The sequence below is a fragment of the Eschrichtius robustus genome, chromosome 11, assembly GCF_028021215.1.
Source record: "Eschrichtius robustus isolate mEscRob2 chromosome 11, mEscRob2.pri, whole genome shotgun sequence".
Taxonomy (NCBI): Eukaryota; Metazoa; Chordata; class Mammalia; order Artiodactyla; family Eschrichtiidae; genus Eschrichtius; species Eschrichtius robustus.
The window spans coordinates 108,424,450-108,444,087 of record NC_090834.1 but is presented as its reverse complement, the minus strand read 5'-3'; the positions used below and the strand labels follow the sequence as shown (position 1 = coordinate 108,444,087).

The 19,638-nt window shown below is 56.0% G+C and overlaps 1 protein-coding gene across 2 annotated transcripts in view; it reads left to right on the top strand.

The window, feature by feature from the left end:
- The window catches only part of SPTBN2 (spectrin beta, non-erythrocytic 2), a 37,171-nt gene extending 19,392 nt beyond the window's left edge, over positions 1–17,779 (top strand). For both annotated transcript variants that reach the window (XM_068554417.1, XM_068554415.1), the window contains 25 exons: positions 75–228; positions 467–1,337; positions 2,955–3,092; positions 3,432–4,188; positions 4,667–4,869; positions 5,213–5,303; positions 5,547–5,693; positions 7,764–8,027; positions 9,238–9,462; positions 9,754–9,843; positions 10,197–10,457; positions 10,538–10,668; positions 10,878–11,082; positions 11,672–12,046; positions 12,742–12,986; positions 13,082–13,220; positions 13,501–13,585; positions 13,864–14,060; positions 14,394–14,536; positions 14,626–14,701; positions 14,785–14,835; positions 15,381–15,601; positions 15,883–16,056; positions 16,558–16,600; positions 16,929–17,779. In XM_068554417.1, coding sequence (XP_068410518.1) covers positions 75–228; positions 467–1,337; positions 2,955–3,092; positions 3,432–4,188; positions 4,667–4,869; positions 5,213–5,303; positions 5,547–5,693; positions 7,764–8,027; positions 9,238–9,462; positions 9,754–9,843; positions 10,197–10,457; positions 10,538–10,668; positions 10,878–11,082; positions 11,672–12,046; positions 12,742–12,986; positions 13,082–13,220; positions 13,501–13,585; positions 13,864–14,060; positions 14,394–14,536; positions 14,626–14,701; positions 14,785–14,835; positions 15,381–15,601; positions 15,883–16,056; positions 16,558–16,600; positions 16,929–17,162 — 5,520 coding nt within the window. In that variant the 3' untranslated portion in view covers positions 17,163–17,779. The remainder of the gene's footprint in view (positions 1–74; positions 229–466; positions 1,338–2,954; positions 3,093–3,431; positions 4,189–4,666; positions 4,870–5,212; positions 5,304–5,546; positions 5,694–7,763; positions 8,028–9,237; positions 9,463–9,753; positions 9,844–10,196; positions 10,458–10,537; positions 10,669–10,877; positions 11,083–11,671; positions 12,047–12,741; positions 12,987–13,081; positions 13,221–13,500; positions 13,586–13,863; positions 14,061–14,393; positions 14,537–14,625; positions 14,702–14,784; positions 14,836–15,380; positions 15,602–15,882; positions 16,057–16,557; positions 16,601–16,928) is intronic.
- Positions 17,780–19,638: the final 1,859 nt, after the last annotated feature.

Below are 19,638 nucleotides of genomic sequence, written 5' to 3'. Positions count from 1 at the left end.
GGGGCAAGAGGCCTGACTGGGAGGGAACCGGGCGGCTCTCAGACGGCCATCGACATGCCGCGTGCGCCCCACAGGGCCGGCTGCAGTCCCAGGACCTGGGCAAGCATCTGGCTGGAGTGGAGGACCTGCTGCAGCTGCACGAGCTGGTGGAAGCCGACATTGCCGTACAGGCTGAGAGGGTGCGGGGCGTCAGCGCCTCTGCGCTGCGCTTCTGCGACACAGGAAAAGGTGAAAAACGGGGGGGGGGGGCGGGGGGGGAGGAATTGGAAAAGGGAGGGGCTGGGAAGGAGAACATTAAGAGTTGAAGCAGCAAGACTGGAAAAACCTGGGGACAGGAAAGATGATGGGTGGACGGTGGGCGACAGAGCTAAGAGAGTGGGGTGGGGGGGGATTCGTAACTAGGGGTGCACAGGGGGCAGTAGAGGGCTGGGCCACAGCTCTTGGCCCTCTGGTGTGACTGTTTCAGAGTACAAACCGTGCGACCCCCAGCTGGTGTTGGAGCGGGTGGCCACCCTGGAGCAGAACTATGAGTCACTGTGCAAGTTGGCAGCGGCTCGGCGGGCCCGGCTGGAGGAGTCCCGGCGACTCTGGCGCTTCCTCTGGGAGGTGGGCGAGGCCGAGGCCTGGGTGCGAGAGCAGCAGCACCTGCTGGCCTCGGCAGAAACCGGCCGGGACCTGACCGGCGTCCTCCGCCTGCTCAACAAGCACACAGCCCTGCGAGGCGAGATGAGTGGCCGGCTGGGGCCCCTGAAGCTCATTCTGGAGCAGGGCCAGCAGCTAGTGGCCGAGGGCCACCCCGGGGCAGGCCAGGCCGCCGCCCGCACCGCCGAGCTCCAGGCCCAGTGGGAGAGGCTGGAGGCCCTGGCGGAGGAGCGTGCCCAGCGGCTGGCCCAGGCCGCCAGCCTCTACCAGTTCCAGGCGGACGCAAACGACATGGAGGCCTGGCTGGTGGATGCGCTGCGCCTGGTGTCCAGCCCCGAGCTGGGACACGACGAGTTCTCCACGCAGGCCCTGGCCCGGCAGCATCGGGCCCTGGAGGAAGAGATCCGAGGCCACCGGCCCACCCTGGACACCCTGAGGGAGCAGGCCGCGGCCCTGCCTCCCGTGCTGAGCCGCACGCCGGAGGTGCAGGGCCGGCTGCCCACCCTGGAGAGGCACTACGAGGAGCTGCGGGCCCGCGCGGGTGAGCGCGCACGTGCCCTGGAGGCGGCCCTGGCGCTCTACACCATGCTCAGCGAGGCCGGGGCCTGCGGGCTCTGGGTGGAGGAGAAGGAGCAGTGGCTCAACGGGCTCGCCCTGCCTGAGCGCCTGGAGGACCTGGAGGTCGTGCAGCAAAGGTAGGCCCCGTGCACGCCCCGCCCTCCCGAGTGGCCTTGTGAGTTTGGGGCCAATGTATAGGGTGGCCCCCATGTGTGTGGGGTATGGTGGGTGCCACCATAAACTGCCTGCTCTTGCTACATACATCCCTTTGAGTCTTGCCAATAGTCTGGTTTTTGCTTTAATGAAAAACGTTAAACATACTCAGAAATAGAAACATTATGCAGCAAATTCCTATATAGCCGTCACCCAAATTCAGTAATCATCAATATCTTGCTCTGTTTGATTAATTTTCCTTTTCAAAAGCAAATCCCCAGTATTAACATTTCACCTCTGTATTCTCCAGGAACATAGAAATTTGCAATAGGAGTACATTATTTTTTAATTGTGTGTGCAGGCTTAGAATAGCTAAGGCTTTGAAGTTATAAACCTTTTAGACAGACACTGATTAACCCCTCATGAAGTAGCTTTATTTACAGAATAAGAAATTCTAAAATAATTTAGAAATGATGTTTTTCTTATAGAACCACACACAATACCGTTATCACATAAAACAAAATTAGCAATTCCTTGATATCACCTACTACTCAATCTTCTTTTTCCTTTATTTATTTATTTATTTTTCTTTTTTGGCTGCGTTGGGTCTTAGTTGCGGTACTCGGGATCTTTGTTATGGCATGCAGGATCTTTCGTTGTGGCGCGCTGTCTTCTCTCTAGTTCTGGCGTGCGGGTTTTCTCTTTCTAGTTGTGGCGCACGGGCTCAATAGTTGAGGCGCGCGGGCTTAGCTGCCCTGTGGCGTGTGGGATCTTAGTTCCCTGACCAGGGATGGGACCCGCGTCCCCTGCATTGGAAGGCGGATGCTTTACCACTGGACCACCAGGGAAGTCCCTACTACTCAATCTATAGTCAAATTTCCTGGTGGTTTTAAAAATGTAATTAAAGATGTTTTGTTGCTTTTTTCAGTATATCCCATGACAGGAGTCAGAAACCCTTATGTCAAATACAGCCTCTGCCTGTTTTTGTAAATAAAGCTTTATTGGAACATAGCCATGCCCATTCATTTGCATGTCATCCCTGTGTCTGCTTTTGCACTAAAACAGGAGAGCTGAATATTCGTGATAAAGACCGAATGGCTCGCAAAACCTAAAATATTTATTATATGGCCCATGTGCAGACTCTGCTCTATGAGAATATGAAATATTCCACGAGAAGTTATGCTTCACATCTTTATCACTTAAATTTTTTTCGTTATCAACTCATTTTTTAACACATATTAGTAAGGTGGGACTCAGGTAGGCAGCTAAGGGGTAAGTCCCAGGAGGAATAAGGGAGGTTCTGCTGAAGGGTGAAGCCCTGTGCCAGGGATTAGTTTGACTCGTTGTCCAGATGGTCCTCACCTTTAATTTTTACCATGTTTTTGAGCCACTCTAGAGATGACAGTTTTTCTACTTGTTTGGGGGGAGTTGGGGGCTCCCCCTTGATCCCCAGATGCTATGAACCATGTAGGGAAGAGGTGCAGAGGCTCCTGTCCATAAGCCTCATGTTGACGGAGAGGAGTTCTCGTGGGCATCTAAGGGAGGTGGACCAGCGCACCGCTGCTTCCCACCACTCATGCCCAGCTCTTCCACCCCATCAGGTTCGAGACCCTGGAGCCTGAAATGAACGCCCTTGCAGCGCGAATTACTGCTGTGAATGACATCGCAGAGCAGTTGCTGAAGGCCAACCCCCCGGGGAAGGACAGCATTGTCAACACCCAGAAGCAGCTCAACCACAGGTGGGGTGAGAAAGGATGCAGCAGACAGGACGGCAGCTGGCAGAGAGTTCTGTAGGGCATGGGAGGGAGGCTAAAATGAGGAGGGAAAGCCATCTGAAATATGTCGGAGGGGGGTGGTGATGAAAGAGATGGAAGTGGGGGAAAGGTCGTCTGAAGAGGCTGGTGCCTGGATAGGGAGCAGACAAGAGGGGTCACGGGAAGATGAGTGGGGAGCAGGCCCTCTAAACGGCAGGAGCAGGCGGTAGGATATACCAAGGGAGAGAGAGCAGGAAGAAGCTTCCAATCTACCTGCACAGGGCGGGAAAGCTGAGCAACTCCGGACACTCCCTCTGCCCTCAGGTGGCAGCAGTTTCGGTCCCTGGCGGACGGCAAGAAGGCAGCTCTGACGTCAGCCCTGAGCATCCAGAACTACCACTTAGAGTGCACAGAGACCCAGGCCTGGATGAGAGAAAAGACCAAGGTCATCGAGTCCACCCAGGGCCTGGGCAATGACCTGGCCGGGGTGCTGGCGCTGCAGCGTAAGCTGGCCGGCACCGAGAGGGACCTGGAGGCCATCGCTGCCCGGGTGGGCGAACTGACCCAAGAGGCAAATGCCCTGGCTGCTGACCACCCCGCCCAAGCCCCTGCCATCAACGCCCGGCTTGGAGAGGTTCAAGCCGGCTGGGAGGACCTCAGGGCCACCATGCGGCGACGAGAGGAGTCGCTGGGCGAGGCGCGGCGGCTGCAGGACTTCCTGCGCAGCTTGGATGACTTCCAGGCCTGGCTCAGCCGCACGCAGACCTCTGTGGCCTCTGAAGAAGGGCCGGCCACCCTGCCTGAGGCAGAGGCCCTCCTGGCCCAACATGCAGCCCTGCGGGGAGAGGTGGAGCGGGCCCGGAGCGAGTACAGCCAGCTTCGGGCCGTGGGTGAGGAGGTGACCCGGGACCAGGCCGATCCCCAGTGCCTCTTCCTACGACAGCGACTCGAAGCGCTGGGAACCGGCTGGGAGGAGCTGGGCCGCATGTGGGAGAGCCGACAAGGCCGTCTTGCCCAGGCCCACGGCTTCCAGGGGTTCCTGCGGGATGCTCGCCAGGCCGAGGGCGTGCTCAGCAGCCAGGTAAGAGTCCGCGGGGCAAAGTCCCAACCAGGAAGAAGTGGGAAATAGGGACCAAAGGAATGTGAAGGAGTGGTGGATGAGGAGGTAAACGCAGCAGATGGAGTAGGTGAGGGAACAGGATGGGCAGGGAGAACATGTTAAAAAAAATACGGGAGTTAAAAAAAAAAAAAAAAAAAAGATGTAAATATAACTTACCAAAACTGACTAGAGAAGAAACAGAAAACCTGGCTTGTCATATAACAGAAATGTAATCAGCAGCTATAAATAAGATGGAACAGGATTTGGAGTGTTAAAGGCCCTCCAGCCCAGCTCCCTTCTAACTTTCTGAGACTCCCACATAATCAGGCACCATCCCTCTGTCTTCAGAGCCAGAGTCTGCCTGTCCCTACCTGGTTGGCTTCCATGTCTCAGATGGGGCCTTTGGTAGGTTCCTTCTGAGAGGTTGAGAAATGAGCTCGGTATCTCCCCTCCCACACAGGAATATGTTTTGTCTCACACGGAGATGCCGGGGACACTCCAGGCTGCTGATGCTGCCATTAAAAAACTGGAAGACTTCATGAGCACCATGGATGCCAACGGTGAGCGGATCCGCGGGCTCCTGGAAGCCGGGCGCCAGCTGGTGTCTAAGGGCAACATCCATGCCGAGAAGATCCAAGAGAAGGCAGACTCCATAGAGAGGAGGTATGATGAGGACAGTGGGCAAATGAGGGGCCCTAAAGGGAACCAAGTGAAAACAGGATGAACATGGCACTCAGACCGATAGATGGGGGTGGGGAGCTGACAAAAAGTAGAGGAGGAGAAACCAAGTGGTTGGAGAGGGACTAAGTCACGGGCGGGGAAGTTCCGCCTCCCCGAAGTCTCCTAGGGTAGCTGGACACTGGACCTCAGGGTTCCTGGGTTGTCTTGTAGCGCTCCCAGAAGGTATTGTCCCCAGAGGAGGAGGACTGAGGGCTTCTAGGTTAGTTAGAGGGTCATAACCCTTTTATAGCAAGTTCAAGGGCTTCACGGGGGCCTGTCATTACAGACACAGGAAGAATCAAGAAGCAGTGCAGCAGCTTTTGGGCCGTCTTCGGGACAACCGAGAGCGGCAGCATTTCTTACAAGACTGTCACGAGGTGAGGCTCTCAGTCCCCCGTGTCGCCTCTGACGTTCCCTGGCCACCCCTTTCCCACAACGCCCTCGCTCTCTGAGCCTAGAGTCAGTCCACTGCAGTGTCACCTGAGCATGTGAATCCCTGCCTGGCTTCTCCCCACATCCACCACCTCCCCCCACTCACCCTCACCCCTTTCCCGTTTCACGCTTCCCTCTCTCTGAAATGTACTCTGCCCTTCTCCATCCCTGCTCCATGCTCGGTCCAGCTGAAACTCTGGATTGACGAGAAGATGCTGACAGCCCAGGACGTGTCCTATGATGAGGCCCGCAACCTGCACACCAAGTGGCAGAAGCACCAGGCGTTCATGGCCGAGCTGGCCGCCAACAAGGACTGGTTGGACAAGGTGGACAAGGTGAGCAATGGGATGGGAGCTGCAAGAAGGGAGCCTTTGGGGCCTCCTCCTGTCAGCATCCCAGCCACAGTGCAGGGGAGGGTCCTGGCTTCAGGATCTGGCTTAGAGATCATGGAGCCCTTGGTGCCAAACTTCCAAGGTGGAAAGAAATGGTCTGGGGAGCAAATGTCTTCGGTCCATGGGACAGTGACTCCAGAACTTTGAGAAAAGGCAAATTAGTACGGAGCCAGACTGCAGCTTTGGGCCAGCACGATACCTATTCCTGGTCCAGAGCAGGAGGACACTCTTCAGTGGGGTCATCAAACTTCTATAAAGGGCCAGGCAGAAAATATCTTAGGCTTTGCAGGCCACACAGTTTCTGCTGTTATTACTCAACTCTGCCAGTGTGGTGCCAAAGCAGCCACAGGGAATACATAAACGAATGAGTGTAGCTGGGTTCCAATAAAACTTTATTTATAAAAACAGGTGGTGGGCCAGATTTGGCCCTCGGGCCACAGTTTGCCAACCTCGTTTTTGAGTCTTGCTTTCCTGGTATTTGGTCTCCCACCCAGCTCTTCCTCAAGAGCTGAGCGCAGGCAAAACTTAATTTCTACTCAGCAAGTATTCCTGGACAACATCCTGTGTGCTCAGCACTCTGCTAGGTGCTGCAAGGTATATAAAAAGATGCTTTCCTTCCCTCAAGGGCATGATGGTTGGGAAGAGGAAGAGACCAGTGTGGATCCAGTTTCTCCATTTGTTCAGCAAATATTTACTTTGTGCTACTCTGTGCAAGGCCTTGTATTAGGCACTGAGTGGGGAACAAAGGTGATTCCACTGCAGGCTCCACCCTCGAGGAATGACACCAGAGCCAGGATATGAGACATGTACACAAACAGCTAAAGTCAATCCAAAGCAGAATATAACAAATATAATGAGAGAGCCTGATAAAGCCTGGGCACTAAGGAGAGAGGAGATGTGGGAATCCTAGAAGCAGGGGCCAGCGGGGCAGTCCATGAAGGACGAGTAGAATTTGGACAGGCAGAGGTGTTGAGGGAAAGATGTTTCTTGGTAGAGAGACCGGAAACCAGGGGTGTGGAAGTGGGGCGCCTGTACGGGAGCAAGGGGGTAAGTCCTTCTGGCAGGAGCACAGAATGCGTGAACCGGCCTTGGAAGGAAAGGTGGGAAAAGCCTGCCAGGCCGGGTCATGAAAAGCCCCGATCACCACGTAAGGACTGTGCATCAGAGTGGATTGTGCCGACGGTTGGTAAAGTTACCCAGCGGTGCTCTTCATCCTGGCGGCATGTGTAAAGCAGCCTGAAGGCAGTGACTTGGTTTGTGTTCCCGTAGAAGCAAGGCTTCCAGTGCAGGCCACTTCCACGGGAGGTGATCACAGGAATGCCAGTAGCGGGTGGGGAGGTGAGGCGGAGAAGAGAAGGTAGTCAGTGAAGGGTCCACTGCCATGCCAGTTACCCCAGTGGGCACCTGGCACTCAGTCCTCATGGGACACCTGGGCGACAGTGTGGAACGTGAATCAGAGTTATCCCAACCAAAGCAAGGACTCCCAGTGTTTGTCCACCAACGCCCTGGCTGTCGCTGGTTGAGGGCTGCTTCTGGGGGCAATAACTCCCTGGCACTGCCAGGCCACCTTGCCTACAGGTCAAGTCACGCTGCCCTCACCTCCCCAGAAACCAAAGTCCTCAAGCAGAAGGGCTGGGAGTAGGGAAACCAGGTGAGGGTCACTTGCCATAGTTCAGGTGAGAGGTAATGAGCTGAGAAACACAAAATGATGGCCGATAACACAATAGCACGTGCAATATGACACTGAAAACCACAAGCACCAGGGAACTCAAAATATGGAGAGAGCGCAGTGGCCTCTTCACTGAGACGAGGTTTGATGGGACCTTGAGGAAGGAGTAGGGTTTACTCAGCAGTGAGGGCAGGGGAGCTTAGAAAGCTTGGAGAACACCCAAGAAGTCGGTAGGATTGCCCTCACTTCAGGTCTCTGCTGCCCTTTAGGTCCCTGTTCTGCTGTCGGCTCATGTTCAGTAGTATCTAATTCTGACACTGACCCCTTCCTTTTCCCACACCCAGGAAGGGCGGGAGCTGACTCTGGAGAAGCCGGAGCTGAAAGCTCTGGTGTGGGAGAAGCTAGATGACCTGCACAGGCGCTGGGACGAGCTGGAGACCACCACCCAGGCCAAAGCCCGCAGCCTCTTCGATGCCAACCGAGCTGAGCTGTTTGCCCAGAGCTGCTCTGCCCTGGAGAGCTGGCTGGAGAGCCTGCAGGCCCAGCTGCACTCCGACGACTACGGCAAGGACCTCACCAGCGTCAACATCCTGCTCAAGAAGCAGCAGGTACACGGCGGGCCTTTGGTGGGACTGGTGAACAGCAGAAGAAAGGAGGGGGGGAGTCAGTAGCTCTTGAGATTCACGAGGCCACCCTCAGGCCTCGCAGACAGCATCTTCACTGGTATTTCTCAAGGCGATTTCCACGGGCCACCAGTGTCAGAATCTCTAGGAGTGTGTGTCAGTCAGAGTAAAGTCGGGAGACAGAAACCACACTCTAACTTGAACAAGGAAACTTTAGTGAAAAGAACTACTAATTAATAAAAGAGGGTTACCTGCCAGTGGGGTAAAGAGAACTCCAAAGCAGGGATCAGAAAACATTCTTCTGTAAAGGGCCAAATAGTATTTTGAGCTTTGAGGGTCATACGGTCTCCATCACAACTGTTCAACTCTGTCCTCGTAGGGTAAAAGCAGCCATAGTCGATGCGTAAAAGACTGGTGTGGCTGTGTGCCAATAAAACTTTATTTACAAAACCCGGCGGGGGGCTGGGTTTGCTGACCCCTGGTCTAAAGAATGCAGGAATAGCAAATGTAGGGAGCAGCTACTGCCTCTAGGACTGAGGAGGGGGTGCCCAGGAAGGAATGGGATGCCCTCCTCCTACCCCAAGGCTGAGTTTCAGACCTCATGGTGAAGGCAGAGGCCCGCTGGATGGCGTAGAAATTTGCTGGGGTGTCACAGACCAGAGCGGGTCTGAATCTGGCAGGCCAAGGCTGGCCATCAGGAAGTTGCCACTGAGATGCCAGCAAAACCTGCTGGAGGGTGAGGGCCACCGGGTCTCCTGCACACCGTGGGCAGTTGTGCCGTAGGAGCAAGAAGGAAAGCACACTGGAACCGTAGCTAGAAGCCTCTGCCTTGCCTGTGCATTGTGGTGTCCCTCCAGCGCCCTCTACGGACAAGGCCTAGTGTTGCACCAGCTGGCAAAGGAGAAATTTACAGGATCCAGTTCCAGTGACTCAAAATGGGCAAAGATGGACTTGGAACTGAGATGGATTGGGGACTGAGAGACAGTAAATTGATAACTAGCACAGTTCTCACACCCCGTGGATTCTCATATATATTAAAGTTTGAGATCCACTGATGTAGGCCATGAATGGATATTCTCCCTGGGGCGATCCCCAGGGATAAAAATTCATGATTGGCTCGATATAGACCAGTGTCTCCGCTGAGCTTGAAGGTGGAGGCACGGCGATAACACCTCCTTCCTCTTCCGGTTGGCAGATGCTGGAGAGGGAGATGGCTGTGCGAGAGAAGGAGGTGGAAGCAATCCAGGCACAGGCAAAAGCTCTGGCCCAGGAAGACCAGGGTGCAGGGGAGGTGGAGAGGACCTCGAGGGCTGTGGAGGAGAAGTTCAGGGCCCTGTGCCAGCCCATGAAGGAGCGCTGCCGGCGCCTGCAAGCCTCTCGCGAGCAGCACCAGTTCCACCGGGACGTGGAGGATGAGATCGTGAGTCTCCGGGACCTGGGAAGGGGTAGAGTCTCCATCATGGTAAATTGCTCCCTGTCTTTGGCTCTCTAATCTCCTTCTTGGATGCTGGGGGGATGCCAGCAGTGCTCTGTTTTCTCTTCCCTTTGGCATTGAAAGTCAACCCTCTAGGGACACCTGGGGACACCCTCTAGGTCCCTTGACCCCAGAACCGGGAGGCCTAGACAACCTTCCCCCAGGAATCCCCACTATCCAACCCCTAGCTCTGACTTTGCCCTCCGGACCTCCACTAACCCCCACTTTCGTATCCAGTTGTGGGTGACGGAGCGGCTCCCCATGGCTAGCTCCATGGAACATGGCAAGGATCTGCCCAGTGTCCAGCTCCTCATGAAGAAAAACCAGGTGAGGCAAAGGCTAAAGGCAGAAGAAAGGGTCCCAAGAGCCTCCCCAGACTTGAAAGTGTGTTTTCTTAAGAACTGGGGTTTCTCTGGCTCCCCCTGGTTGCTGGGTGTAATCCTAGACTTCAGTGGTTCGCCTTTCCTCACCTCGGGAGGGTGGGTTCCCCTGGTGGGAGGTCATGTGGACTGAAGGGGCATCATGGGCCAGAAAAGAGGGGAGGTGGGAGGACACAGGGAGGATGAGAAACAACGGTGTGAAGGGGGGCTTGCTGTTGAGTAAGCGTAAGGGGGGGGATGTAGGGTGAGGGGGTCCCTTGGCAAGGCTTTCAGCGTCTCCTCCTCTGTCGCTATGGACAGACCCTGCAGAAGGAGATCCAGGGCCACGAGCCACGGATCGCGGACCTAACGGAGCGACAGCGCACTCTGGGTGCGGCAGCAGCAGGCCCGGAGCTGGCCGAGCTACAGGAAATGTGGAAGCGCCTGGGGCACGAGTTGGAGCTTCGAGGGAAGCGACTGGAGGAGGCCCTGCGGGCCCAGCAGTTCTACCGTGATGCCGCGGAGGCAGAGGCCTGGATGGGCGAGCAGGAGTTACACATGATGGGCCAGGAGAAGGCCAAGGTGAGAGCCAGACCAGAGCTCAGGCTACGGCTTTCCTCCCCCCTCCCCCTACTCTCTACTGCCACTCTCCCCTCCCCCAGGACGAGCTGAGTGCCCAGGCAGAGGTGAAGAAGCATCAGGTATTGGAACAAGCCCTGGCCGACTATGCCCAGACCATCCACCAGCTGGCAGCCAGCAGCCAAGACATGATTGACCACGAGCACCCAGAGAAGTGAGCATAGCACCTGGACCCCCAGGCCAGTCCCTGGGGGAGAGGGGAGCCAGTTCCAGACAGGCCCAGAGATTGCAGAGCCTTCCGTACTGCATGTGTACAGGACCACCTAGAAAGCTGGAGAAGCAGGGACTTGGCCAGCATTTGGGGGGCAGGACTCTCTGGGATAGACTAGGGGTCAGAGCAGTGTGTCCTCCCCTTCCCCGCAGCACGCGCATATCGATCCGCCAAGCCCAGGTGGACAAGCTGTACGCCAGCCTGAAGGAGCTGGCGGGAGAGCGGCGGGAGCGCCTGCACGAGCACCTGCGTCTGTGCCAGCTCCGCCGGGAGCTGGACGACCTGGAGCAGTGGATCCAGGAGCGCGAGGTGGTGGCGGCCTCGCACGAGCTGGGCCAGGACTATGAGCACGTGACTGTGAGTGCGGGGAGGATGGCGGCCACACGTGGGCTCCAGGAAGGGTAGAGGACCCACTGGGAGACTAGCCCTTCATCCTGGGCCGAGCACCAAGGGGCAGGGGCACAAGACCAGGTCGTGCAGACGCTGTCCTCTGGGTTCTGAGATATTTAATTGGAAGAACCGTGCAGAAAGGAGGACGTGGGGCCGCGCATAGACGTGGGCAAAAAGGAAATGACCGATCACTGTTTTCCAACAGAACTCACACCAGTACACTGGGGACTTGAGATTCCTCTCCACAGTTTGGGGGTTGGACACTCACTGGTGCCGAAATATGGACCATAGTTAGGGTATCCTTGTCTGAAGACTAAAGGTTCCAAGTACCCCTTTGCTGGGGGCTGGAGGCTGGGCGTGTCGGTCAAATCCAGGGTCAACGGGAACCAGTTGCTTCTGCTGCCTAACTCGGCCCTGCTGAAGAAATCTATTTTGGCCCATGTGGCCCAGGGAAAGAAGTGGGTTCTCAGTCTGGGGTGAAAGGACTTGCCCCGTGAGTCAGGGACCACATCCTCCAGTGTCACAGTGTTGTCCGTGCAACCGCTTCCTCTGCCAGATGCTCCGGGACAAATTCCGAGAGTTCTCCCGGGACACGAGCACCATCGGCCAGGAGCGCGTGGACAGCGCCAACACCTTGGCCAACGGGCTCATCGCCGGGGGCCACGCCGCCCGGGCCACGGTGGCCGAGTGGAAGGACAGTCTCAACGAGGCCTGGGCTGACCTGCTCGAGCTGCTGGACACGCGGGGTCAGGTGCTGGCAGCAGCACACGAGCTGCAGCGCTTCCTGCACGGTGCGCGCCAGGCCCTGGCGCGGGTGCAGCACAAGCAGCAGCAGCTTCCAGACGGGACCGGCCGGGACCTCAACGCTGCCGAGGCCCTGCAGCGCCGACACTGTGCCTTTGAGCACGACATCCAGGCCCTCAGCGCCCAGGTCTGACTCAAGCATGGGTGGAGGCGGGGGGAGGGACGGGGGCGCTTAGAGGAGACTCCGTGGGGAACATGGGGAGGCTGGAGGGATCGCATCCTCTGCAGGGCCACGTAGGGGTGAGGTTAGGATGGTTCCAGGAAACCGTCTCTGGCCAGGGGGCATCTAGCCACCCCATCCACACCTGTAATGACAAGGCTTTGTGAGGGCCTGTGACATTTTCAGATGGTCCTGGTGGGTAGAAGATTCTTCACGTTGTACTTCATGTTGACCATCTGTTGGTCCCACTCAGGTGTTAGACCTACACAAAATAAGCATAGATCCTTCCTGCAGCCATTTAAACCCAGTCGGCCCCCCACCGAAGTCCCTTCTTCAGGCCGAAAATCTCACTCTAGCAATCTTTGAGGTCCCCCACAAGCTGGACAGGCCTCTGAAAGCTCACCCAGCTAGTGACCCTTTTAAAGGGTTGATCCCCAGGCTAAGCCCAGGCCCCCTGGTAAGACCCTACAGGGCAGAGTATGACGGGGCTTACTCTGGACTCCAGCCCTCATCTTTCCCAGCACAGCCCCCCCCCAACTCCTCCTCCTGCTTCTCCGGCTAGTAAAATGGGCAGGAGGTGTTGAGCAGAGGTCAGGACTGAGGGAGGTTGCAGCCCCTCAGAGTCTCCCAACTCTGCCTGACTTTGACCTGGGCCCCGGCAGGCCCAGCAGGTGCAGGATGACGGCCACCGGCTCCAGAAGGCCTACGCCGGAGACAAGGCGGAGGAGATCGGCCGCCACATGCAGGCCGTGGCCGAGGCCTGGGCGCAGCTTCAGGGAAGCTCTGCTGCCCGCCGCCAGCTGCTGCTGGACACCACGGACAAGTTCCGCTTCTTCAAGGCTGTCCGGGAGCTGATGCTGTGGATGGACGGAGTGAACCTGCAGATGGATGCCCAGGAGCGGCCCCGGTGAGGCCCACAGAGCCTGGCGGCCTCCGGGGGTTATGGGCTGGTGGCCGGGATAGGGTTGTGGGCAGCAGGTGATGTGGTCTCTGTGCCCCCAGGGACGTGTCCTCCGCAGACCTGGTCATCAAGAACCACCAAGGCATCAAGGCGGAGATAGAGGCCAGGGCTGACCGCTTCTCCTCTTGCATCGACATGGGACAGGGGCTGCTCGCCAGGAGCCACTACGCGGCTGAGGAGGTGTGTGAGGCCTGGGCGTAGCCGGGCACCCTCACGGGGGAGGCCTGAATGCTGATTTCTCCTCTGAGTCTTCCTGCTTCCTTTCATTCTTTCTTTGCAGAAACCTTTCACCTTCCCCTTAGTGCTGTTCAGGGATCTCCCCATTTTATCTTTCCCCCAGAACTGTCTGCCTCTTGAAATAAGAAATCACTGGTTCCCCAACGTGAGACCCCCCCCAGGGACCCTGGCAAGGCCCCGCTGGGTGCTAACTCGCATCTCCGCCCCCTCCCCCCCAACCCAGATCTCAGAGAAGCTGTCGCAGCTTCAGGCACGGCGCCAGGAGACAGCTGACAAGTGGCAGGAGAAGATGGACTGGCTGCAGCTTGGTGAGCTGCTGTAGGAAACTGACTGAGGGCTCCAGGCCCTGGGCGGTGAGGGAGCGGCTGGGGGTCTCGCACCCTGTAGTTTCCAGAGTAGGCGAGACCAGGAATCTGGGGCATGGAATTCAAGGCCCCCACCCTTGGCACTGCCTGGCTCTGCCCTAAGCTCCTGCTCTGGGACAGTGGCTTTCTCTGTGTCCCTGTGCTTGAAGCTGCTGTGGCTATAATACACTGTCGTTGCCCACCCTGATTTGCCACCTCCCTGCGACCCCCAATCCCTGCAGTTTTGGAGGTGCTCGTGTTTGGGAGAGACGCAGGTATGGCGGAGGCCTGGCTGTGCAGCCAGGAGCCGTTGGTGCGAAGTGCTGAGCTGGGTTGCACAGTCGATGAAGTCGAGAGCCTCATCAAGCGGCACGAAGCCTTCCAGAAGTCCGCAGTGGCCTGGGAGGAGCGTTTCAGCGCACTGGAGAAGCTCACGGCGGTGAGGGCTACAGGACCCCAGAAATACCGGCCCCATCCCACTGCCCCAGACTTTGCGCACTCTCCTGCTTGAAGAAGACATTTCTTCTCTTCCCATTGCCCCAGCATCTCCCAGATGTGAGCCAAGAGTGCCCTGTTGTCACCTCAGCTTTAGGAGCCATCCTTTTCCCTGGGTGGCACTAAGAGACACCATCTCCCCCATAACTCCTAATCCCCGCCTTCTTCTGGAATTATAGTCTCCATTCTTCCTGTTTCATCAGACTAGAGCTGAGACATTTCAGCTTTCCCCAATGCCTGGGACCTTCCATGCTCTGACCTCAGAATTTTTTGACAGCTGGAGGAGCAGGAGAAGGAGCGGAAAAGAAAGAGGGAGGAAGAGGAACGGAGGAAACAGCCCCCTGCCCCAGAGCCCACCGCCGGTCTGCCTGAAGGGGCCCTGGTGGACAGCCAGACAGCGCCCGATGCTACCTGGGACAGGTGGGAGGTGGGACACTTCGGGGAGGAAGAGGAGGCTGAGCCAGAGCAACGCATAGACCTCACGTTCTCTGTCACCTCTGCCGTTCCAGAGCCCAGCCCCGCCTGCCAGCACCCTCACAGCCAGCCAGCGTGAACGGCGTCTGCACAGATGCGGAAGCCCCACAGGTGACTCCTGCCGCCCTGAGCGCCCCCATCAGAATCTTAGCCCCTCCCCTTGCACATCTGCGTACAGCGTCTTGTCCTTGTAGCCCCTGGTGGAACAACAGAGACTTGAGCAGGGCAGCTTCCCAGAAGCGCCTGTGAGTTTCTCTTGGAGGTGTGGGTATTGATAACTGGGAGATATGGGACGAAATGGGTATGTGAGCTGGGTGGTGGGGACAGCGGGGTCAGGAGAGGGCAGAGACTCAGAGGAAACGTGGAGGTGGCAAGACCAGCTCTTGGACTTCCAGCTTCGCGACCTGCAGGCTAGGTGTCTCCCATCTTGTCTTTTTTTTTTTTTTTTAAACTTTGGGTTTATTTATTTATTTATTTATTTATTTCTGGCTGTGTTGGGTCTTCGTTTCTGTGCGAGGGCTTTCTCTAGTTGCGGCAAGTGGGGGCCACTCTTCATCGCGGTGCACGGGCCTCTCATTATCGCGGCCTCTCTTGTTGCGGAGCACAGGCTCCAGACGCGCAGGCTCAGTAGTTGTGGCTCACGGGCCTAGTTGCTCTGCGGCACGTGGGATCTTCCCAGACCAGGGCTCGAACCCGTGTCCCCTGCATTGGCAGGCAGGTTCTCAACCACTGCGCCACCAGGGAAGCCCTCCCATCTTATCTTTTGACACAGACACCGTTTTCTTCACAGGGGTCTGGTGCTGGGGACGAGGCCGATGGGCCACGGGGAGAGAAGCAGACCCGGACACGGGGCCCGACCCCTCCTATAATGCCCCAGAGCAGGTCATCCGAGTCAGCCCGGGTTGCCACCTTGCCCACCCGCGGCCCGGAGCTCTCTGCCCAAGAACAGATGGAGGGGCTGCTGTGCCGCAAACAGGAGATGGAGGCCTTTGGCAAGAAAGCCGCCAACAGGTACTGGGTCTGGTCATGTGCTGCCTGTGTCCCCTGCGGCTCCTGCCTTCTGGAGAGGCTTGCCCAGAACCTCTTCGTAGACTGGGGGGGTGGGGGGGTAGGACTCAGGAGCAGGTGGGACCTCAGGTGAGGGCCGGGAGGGTACAGAGACGATGGGCCTGATGACAGGAGTGGCACTGGGAGTCCTCGGACAACCAAGCTGTTCCCAGGATGACTGGCCCCTCAAAGGCCAGTCAGGCACCTGCGTCTCCTCCTCGTCACCTGCACCATGTCCCTCCTAGGTCATGGCAGAACGTGTACTGTGTCCTGCGGCGTGGGAGCCTTGGCTTTTACAAGGATGCTAAGGCAGCCAGTGCAGGAGTGCCGTACCACGGAGAAGTGCCTGTCAGCCTGGCCAGGGCCCAGGGCAGCGTTGCCTTTGATTATCGAAAGCGCAAGCATGTCTTCAAGCTGGGGTAGGAATGGAACGTGCCCTCAGGATGGGAGGGAAGGTCACAGTGATACAAGGCACAGGGGAGCCACTAGGGGACAGAGAGGTCAAGGAGGGAGAGGCGGGGGATCTGGTTGTATTCCACACTAAGGGGAGGAGCACCAAGACGCAGGCCTGTCACGCTGAAAAATTATCCTGCCTGGGAGATCTTGAAGCAGGATGCTGGCACTCCCCTGTCTCCAGGTACACCCGGGGGCTTGCCCCTGCCTGCCAGCCGGCAGCCAGAGCAGGAGGCAGGGCCTGGGATGGAAGTGAGCTCACCCTGGTCCTCGGCAGCCAATCAGGAAGGATTTGCTTTGGCACAGTCCTGGGAATCTGAAGAATGTGCAGAACGTGTCTGATCTGGCTCTGAGGTCCCCGGGCATGTTCTCCAGCCTGGTCTCTGGGTGATAGTGAGCTCTCACCAGCCCTGATCTGGCCAGTCAGAGTCTCAGCTCTGCCCTGAGGTTTCTCTCTCTCCCAACAGCTTACAGGATGGGAAAGAATATTTATTCCAGGCCAAGGATGAGGTGAGCTGTCCCTTCTCCTCCCGTGTCCCCCTTCTCTCTGTGCAGTCTTAGAACCTCCAGATGCACATTTCTTTCTTCCCTCGCCTCTCTCTTTTTCCTTGTCTGAAGTGTCTCATTCCTTGATATCAGACAACCCACAATGTGCCAACTGGATGTTTGTGAAGGCCACACCAAAACATGTTCCCTACCTTAAAGGGGTCTTTTTCTCCACTGAGATGAGGCAGTCATCTCCACCTCCTCCTCTTCCGCTTCCCCACCGTGGGCGAGCCAGCCACCCAAGCATAGCATCCTCCAAGCTGACCAGTTGTCTTTCCGCGCCCCACTGCAGGCAGAGATGAGCTCGTGGTTGAGGGTGGTGAATGCAGCCATTGCCACTGTGTCCTCGGCCTCCGGAGAGCCTGAAGAGCCAGCGGTGCCCACTGCCACCCGGGCCATGACCCGGGCCATGACCATGCCCCCAGTATCACCGGTCGGGGCGGAGGGACCTGTCGTACTTCGCAGCAAGGATGGCAGAGAAAGAGAGCGAGAAAAGCGCTTCAGCTTCTTCAAGAAGAACAAGTAGTTGGGGGCGAGACTCCCAGGCCAGCTGCCTCCCTCTGTCCAGGAAACTGCCAGGGACCGTCGACAGGGACCACCCTCTTGTCAGGACAACTGCCTGCTGCTAGGGTCTGTTGCCAAGGTCAACCCATCACCAGGAACTGTCTCTGGAGACAAGTCAGTGTCCCCAAGGGCAACCCTTCTCTTCTGCTATTTAATTCCAGACTGGTGGTGGGGCCCAGGCAACCCCCAATTCCACTCCCCCCTTCTGCCCTCCTCCCCTAGCCTTATGCCTCTATCCCCACCGCAGCGCAGATAGCGCAGCACCCTCTCCATAGGCCGTGTGGGGAGTGGCTGCCCCTGCCTCGGGGTCATTCTCCCGCCACAGCTAGGGCACGCCATCCAGTCCTTGCCCCTGGGGACCAGCCAGGAGCCTCTCAGAGCTGAAGCAGGACCTGGGGGCAAGATTGCCAGGTGACAAGTCAGAGACGCCGAAGCTCCCCCTTCCCATCCTCCCTCATCCTCTGACTCAAGCAGCCCCTCCATCTCCAGCAACTCTCAACAGCTTCCGGGTGTGAGTTGTTCAGGGGCAACCACGGCCTTGAGTCTGGCCAAGGAGGTGATTAAACAGCTCAGCTTCTCTTACTGCCTCTGGGTGTCTTTGCTTTCCTGACCACAAGCCTCTCTGCCCATGCCCCTGTTCTTCCTTCTGGCCCTGGTCTCCTGTGTGTCAGGTTTCCCACTCTGCCCCCAGCATCCAAGCCCGCCAAGAACCACATTATTCTGTGAGTCTCCCTACCATGACCTCATTTCCCCATGACAATGACCTCCTCTTTGCTGGGTTGACCAATGTCAAACCTCTTTTTAGACCAAAGATGTTCACCATGATATTAACAAGCAGTATTGAGGCAGTGAATGACTGCTTCCCTGGTGCACAACTTTCTTCACTCGTGATTCTCTCGAACTGTTTTCAAAAATGGAAGACAGCCTAGTCTCAGCCACTGCTCAGCCTGACGGTGGAGAGTGGAGCATATATGTGGTGATTACTCACCCCCACCTTCTGTCTCAATAGAGAGGACCCCAATAGGGGATCGAGGGAGTTCAGACAGGGATCAGATAAGTAACAGGTTCCCAATCCACTGACCAATAGAATGACATCACCCTGGGAAGCCACGAGATACATCCTAAGTGTGTAAACAAAAACACAGGAGAATGTATTTTAGATCCAGTGAAGTATAAAGAAAAGGAGCAGGTGGCTTTCCCTCTTGTCTCTGGCTCGGCAACTGGAGGTTTCAGGGCAATAGTATTTGCCTTGGTGGCCTCCTATAGGAAAAGCTTTGTTCTTTCATTGCTTCCCATATAAAAACAACCATTTCTTTTCGGGGCTCAGAGACCTTTCCAGGAAAGCAGCCCCATCTTTAGCATAATCGGCCAGGGGCCCTGGCTGAGCAGACCCTGACTATCATCAGCCGTGACAAAGACAGGGTCAGGTGTGTGCAGGCCCAGAACGTTTCCAAACATGAGATGTGGTAGACCAGATAGTACACAGAATAATTATCCCTTTCTCTTAAGAAGAGCAGATTCAGTATGCCAAAGTAAACATGTGGATAATGTAACTGGAATAATCTGTCGTGGGACTAAATGGAGTACTACATCAGCACTACACAGACACCTTCTTTTGTTCTTCAGGTATAACTGTAAAATCCCCACTGTATGAAGGAAGAGAAAGTCACACATTGCGGCGTGCTCAGGGAATCTGGGTATTTGTACTCCATGGTGGCAAGCCTGGGGGTTGGAGGAGAAAGCAATAACTGGAGATTTTAGAAGGAAATGTATATGGGGGTGAGGAACCAATGGAGAAGTTATCATTTTAACTTGTAAATAGGGCAGCCAAGTGAAGCAGTCCTGCAGAATACGGTCAGACATTGTGAATGGAGACGTAATAAAAATATGGTTTGAGCATTTATGAACACATGGTAGCTGAAGCTACCTGAGTCCATGAATCCTTAAGGACAGGACATAGAAGAGGATAAGCATAAGCATAAGGTCAGGAAGTAAGTCTTGGGAGACACCTTCGGGAATGAGTGGAAGAAAGGGAAAGTTCCAGGAAAGATGACAGAATGGAATGGAGTGACGGATATGAGGCAGGTTAGAGCACAAAAATACAATAATGCGGGTTCCACAAATCAATGGGGAAATAGGGAGAGATAAAAATGGATTAATTATTTAGAGAAAAATGTTTGCATTCTTACCTAACCCCACCCTCAAGGGCGAACTCTAGATCTGTGCTATCTGGTATGGTAGCCACAGGCCATACGCGGCTACTAGCCACTTGATACGTGGCTAGTCCAAATTGAGATGTGCTGTAAGTGTAAAATGTTTTCTGGAGTTTGAAGACTGAAGAGGAAAAAAAAAATTTAAAACATCTCAATAATTTTTATACTGATTATATGTTGAAATAGTTTAGCTATATTGGATTTTGAAAATATTAAAGTTAATTT